Source organism: Tupaia chinensis, unplaced genomic scaffold (assembly GCF_000334495.1).
Source record: "Tupaia chinensis unplaced genomic scaffold, TupChi_1.0 Scaffold000415_1, whole genome shotgun sequence".
NCBI classification, from domain to species: Eukaryota; Metazoa; Chordata; class Mammalia; order Scandentia; family Tupaiidae; genus Tupaia; species Tupaia belangeri.
In genome coordinates this window covers 1365461-1371142 of record NW_006159920.1, presented here as the reverse complement: position 1 = coordinate 1371142, position 5682 = coordinate 1365461, and the positions used below count along the sequence as shown (strand labels likewise).

Sequence of the window (5682 nt, the reverse complement as noted above, 5' to 3'; positions counted from 1 at the left end):
AAAATGCCGCCATTGATGAGAAAGGCCCCTTTTTTTTTTTTTTTTTTTTTTTTGAGTGAACTGCCCAGAGGGAAAAGAAAATAACTTAAAACTTCCACTCAGAAAAAAACGGGGCCTTGTCCTAAATAGAACCCTAAACAGAAACAGGTAGATTCTTTCTTATCGTTCTGTACACAACAGGTCATAGAGGTAAAGAACTGACGAGTAAAAGAAGACAAAAAGAAATGTATATAAATGGAATCTTAAGTATGCAAAATAAAGCCCTGTGCATAACCCATATCTCTAAATCTCACTAGCTGATAACCACCAGTCCATCCCATGGAAACAGGGCTGAGAATGAAGCCCCTCAGCCCCGGCAAGAGCTCGCTGTGGCGCGGTGATTAGGCCCGTGATCGGCGTCGCCAAGGGCGCAGGGTCAGAGGAAGCAGAGCGTGCTGTGTTTCCAGGGCCGTCCACTAACTCCAGGCCTCACAAGGCACACAGCCAAGTGCGGCAGGTTCCAGATGGCTCCCTCCATTGCACTCAGGATGCAAGATTCAGGGCCTTAATCTGGGCAGATTGGGCGCAGGCACAAAACTCAAAACAAAGGGCTTACAAATGACATCTGAGATTTAAACAAAGGACTTACGGGTGATATCTGAGATTTGCTTCAATAAGGTGTTTGAGAGTACAAACGAAACAAGATTGGCCAAGAGCTGGTAGTCATCAACAATAAGCAATGGGTACTTGGGTTTAAATTTCACCATTTCCCCTATTTTTGTATATTTGAAATGTTCTAAAAAATAAGTCATAAATACTTATTGTGGAGGTTTAAGTAAATAAACAATTTTAAAACACCAGGAAAAAAAATAAAAACCATACATAATCCTATCACCTGAGAAAACTACTGTTATCATCGTCCACAAAAATTTTTCCCTGGCAAAATAGGGTCATACAGTCCATACTGGTTTTTTTCAATAATTATTTCATTTTATTTATCATTATTATTTTTTTTAATTTGCCACAAGGCATGTGACCTCACCAGAGAAAGAGACAGACAGACAGAGAGTGAGAAAGCAACCTGCCAGGTCCAAGACTAGAACCACAGTTGGCCATGTTGGAGTCCAGTGCCTTAAACACCTCGCCATCATTGGCCCCCAGTCCATATTGTTTTATAACCTGCTTTGTACCCACTCCCTAATTTATCTTAGGTATAATTCAAGTCATTAAATATTTTCTAATGGCATAACTGTTGCATAGTCTTTTATCAAAAGGTGGTCCAGGGAACCAGCAGTTAGCGTAATGGCTATGTCGCTGGAATCCCATGTAGTCGACCACAGTTCGCGTCCCGGACCCGGTGGTACACCGCCGGGCGCGTGTGCGTGCGTGCCCAAGAGCCTGAGAGGAGAATGGAGGAGAAGGGATTGCGATGTGGTCATCCCCCCTGGGGGGTGATTTCTCGCTTTCTGTCTCTGTCTCTCTCTGTCTGTCTGGCGAGCGCACACGCCCTATAGCAAAACCCTCTCCAAAAAAAAAAAAAAAAAAAGGTGGTCCATAATCTATTTCCAATATTTTTCTACTATAAGTAAAACTGTGGTAAATCAAAAAGGATGGCATTTATTAGAAGTTTATTATATTGGGTTGTCGGGAAAGTCATGAAATGTTTTTCTATGCAAAAAAAAAAAAAAAAGCATCATGACTTTTCCAATGATCTAATAGATATAAATAGGTGATTAAAGTCAGAAAGAAATTACCTGATATATAACTAAACGTGAACTGACAGCACGAAAGAAAAGTCAAGGTGAAGGGAGAAGCTGGTGGGTCACAGATTGCATAATTCTAAGCAATGATTAACTTTCCGGGTATTCCCTGTTGCAAAGGCCAGGATGAGGAGTGAGAAAACTTTAACAGGCATAAAGCTGGCACATGCTCATAAAGTGCCTCCCTAGTACCAGGTTCAGGCAATGAGTTTAGGAAATCTGCTTCCATTTCCTCTGAAATTCTTGACTTTTGAAATACTGAGCTTTAAAGGGGTAATTCATCCATCGAGGATGGCAGAGGAAGGTTCTGGTGGCACAGAGTGGACCAAATGGCTTCTCGAAGACCGCTATGGTTCAAGCAGTCAATGAGGCCCCGATGGCTATCACTGGACAGTGCTCAGGCCTATATCTGGGTTCCTTTCCCTGAGTCTTGAAGATGATTTCCTTCCCTGAGAAAAGAAAATCCTGAAAATTTTCAAGGTAGGAAGATGAAGAGGACCTTAGATCTTCCCTGCACTGTTCTCTATCAAGAAGCAGCATTTGGCTGAATGTCCGTGAAGACAATACCTCCTACAATCAGTATCTGAATGCCAGTCAAAAATATAACTTTTCTTCCAGAATCGATTAATAAACTATTATGAAATGTTCGAAAGCTCCAGAGTTGCACACATCCTAGCTGTTTATCTGGCTTTCTCATGCTGCTGAAAACACGAGGGTCCTTGGAATTAAACCATTTGGCTCTGTCCAACAAGCTGGGAAGAGGCCACTTCACTGCCATCTTAGACAGGGAGCCACCAGTACCTTCCTCTCCAGGATGGGCCCAGGAACTCCGCAGTGGGCAGAACGACAGGGGCCCAAGGGCCACAGGAGCCTGTGCTACTTGCTGTATAGCCCTCCTTCCCGTCTTCCTCTGTCTACCATGTGAGTTTACTCCAGAAAGGATAACTGTGGCTGTCTCATCCTGCTAAGAATTGGGTGGAGAGAAAAAGTGAGTCCGTGACACCCTGAATCCAGTCCTCCGAGGTCAGAAACTATGTAACAGAGAGGTCAGAAACTATGTAACAGACAATGACACGCTCATCTCCTCATAAATGGGCAGCAGCTGCCACAGGCAGCCTCTCCAAACTGAGTTCCCCCCTTGACCTTCTGGCCTTTCCAGACACAGGAGTCTCTAGCACTGCCTAGGGCCGAACCTGCCTGAATTTTCCAGCAACTTTACCAATTATACACACTCTTTGATGGCTACTGTAGAAATATGGGAAATGTATATACAAAACCCAACAATTTTTAAAGCATGTGTTACAGTAGCAAATTTGAGACTAATTTTGATTTTTTTGTTGTTGTTGCTATTGGGTTGTTCCAACAGTAGAAAATTATTTTAATAAGTCACCATCCACCTTTCATTTGTATATTGGGTCACTGGAAAAGTCATGACATATTTTTCAATGTTTTTCTAGGCAAAAATGCGTCATGACTTTTCCAGCAACCCAGTATTTTGCTGAAATTGGAACCTCTGAAAAGCATGAGTTCATTTCTGACCTACGACCATGTCCTCCCTCTGGATTCATGTATTGTAGAGAAGCCGGAGAAAAACAAAATACATAGAAATGCAACCAAAGACGTTGTGAAATTCTTTTTCAACCAGCTTCCCCAATAGTGGCATCTCTAAAGTGGACCAAAATTGGGCTAGAAAACTACAAGATTCTATGTGTATGACTTGACCTTTACCTTTTTCCCCCAAAGAAGCAAAAAAACCAAACACATACGTAAACACGGCACAGCTGTCTTCTGGCAAAGACAGTCTCCCACTGCACACAGCCACACCCTGACACAGAGACGCACACCAGCCCAGCCACCCCAGCTCCAGCTGGTTCGCTGCTGCAGTATTCCAGTCCACTGAGCTCCTCCTCTGACGTGAGAGTGGATGGAGCTGCACACTGGGGCCGCTCAGATTTTACCATCTCCCGCAGCAAGTGCCAGTGTCCATCCACACTGAGGCTCTCTCTCTAGACCTGCCCACGCAGGGCCAGGGCCAGGAAGTTACCTTGCAGACAGCTGCCTGGAGCACTGCATCAAAACCCCCCTCGGGGGCATCGCGGTTCCGGGACACCCTCTGTTTCCGAACTTCCTCATTGAAGCTGTCGACTCTGTCTGTGAGAGGCAGCAGGTGACGGAACCCAAAGGAGGGGACACAGTTTGGAAATAACTTGTAACTAGAGAGAAAAAAGAAGAGCAGAGTCACTTTTCCGAATTTTACTTCGTCAAGTGTTCGTGCATTTACCGAGTGCCTGAAGAATAAATATTTATTTAAATAAACATTTGCCGAGCACCCACTGCATGCCCCTGAGACGGGCACAGTGAGGAGAACAAAGATAAATAGCATTCCTCAGTCTCCAAACATCAAGCCCAAACTGGAGGCAAGACAGCACATAACAGGTTGCAAGGGAACGCTATGGACAAATGGATCAAAGGAAGCGGGATACTGCAGGCTACGTGGCTGGAGTGGACTGGACCTTGAAAGATGTGTGGGTCAGTGGTCTGAGCAAGCCTCGGCAGAGCTCAGGGAAGGTTCCTGAGCTGAGGAAGCAGTCAACGTCCTGTGACGGCGCTGTCAGAGTCACTCTATGACACCAGCTTCTCACATCAACTCTGCTGCCGCTTTATGACAAAGGATCACATGACCGCTTCATAGCTACTCACAAGTGCCAGCTGCAAAAGGAATGATAACATTCGTTCTGCTCCTTCATTAATTTATAAAACCTGCAGTGATAAATTATCAGTTCTTGCAGACACAACAGAATTCATTTACAAACTAAGCATCCCCGAATGGAAAATTATATCTGGAAACCTGGAAAAATAGAAAAACTGTGGGGCCAGCAGGTGGCATGATGGCTAAGGTGCTAGACCCCACATGGCCTATCACTGTTCAAGCCCTGGACCCAGTTGCTTGAAAATCATGCTGGGCACGTATGTGTGCATGCCCAAAATCCAGGGAGGAGAATGGAAGAGAAGGGATTATAGCACGGTCATACCCCATTGGGGGTGATTTCCCACCTTCCCTCTCACTATCTCTGTCTGTCTCTCTGGCGAGAGTATGCACCCTATGAAAAGACCCGAAAAAAAGGAAAGAAGAAAAGAAAGAAAGGGAGAAGCATTGCACTGCAATACCAGGTTGATACTATGTCTTTCTCCTGAAATACAGGGTCATCTCCTCTTCAGTCTGCCAGTCTGCTATGGAGACCCAAGCGGCCCCATTCCTGGAGGAAGTTAGTTGCCACTTACAGCATTAGGCATTTCACTTTTGCCAAACAGCAAATGAAACAGGAAGAGAGGCCATATATTGTTTTACAAATTGGTTTACAAGGTAAAGGGGAGGAGTGTCACAGACAGAAGAATGTGAGCAAGAGCCCTGTGGCAGGAGGCCTCACTCAGAGCCCAAGGGCAGAGGAAGGCCAGAGGGGCTGCAGCGCAGAGAGAAGGGGTGAGGAGCAGCCCAGAGGAGGCTGGGGAGGCAGGACAGACCAGACTGAGCAGCGGCTGTGGCTGTCTTAGAGAGGCTTCTCTCAGAACAAAAGATGAAAAACAAGCACCAACAGAGAGGCAAGGGGTGGGGATGGAGGGTGGGAGGGAGGCTTTATAATCCAGTGCAAACTGTGTGCATGAAAAGAGAAACAGGCTTAGCAACTGCTGGGAGGACCCTGCCCAAAGCCCAAACCGCCAAGACACAGCCTCATCAGAGCAGGTCTGGGCAGGCTTCTCTCCTCTAGGAAGAGGAATCTTTTGCAATCCTCTAAGGACCACCTCATTTCCCTCGAGGGCTACCTCCGCCACTCCGACCACCACAGTCGCAGAGTCCTTTGCATTGGTCTGGCTCTGGACAGAATCAACCCCACTCCCACAATGGCCAGTGTTCTCTGGACAGGTATAGCAGTCAGCGCCTTCC

At 45.8% G+C, this 5682-nt stretch overlaps 1 protein-coding gene across 1 annotated transcript in view; it reads right to left on the bottom strand.

The window, feature by feature from the left end:
* Positions 1–5682, bottom strand: part of ITGB5 (integrin subunit beta 5) — a gene marked incomplete at its 5' end in the record, with an annotated part of 125891 nt that overhangs the window by 89966 nt on the left and 30243 nt on the right. Inside the window, 1 exon segment of the mRNA XM_027774215.1 lies at positions 3784–3952. Within this exon segment, the coding sequence (XP_027630016.1) occupies positions 3784–3952 (169 nt within the window).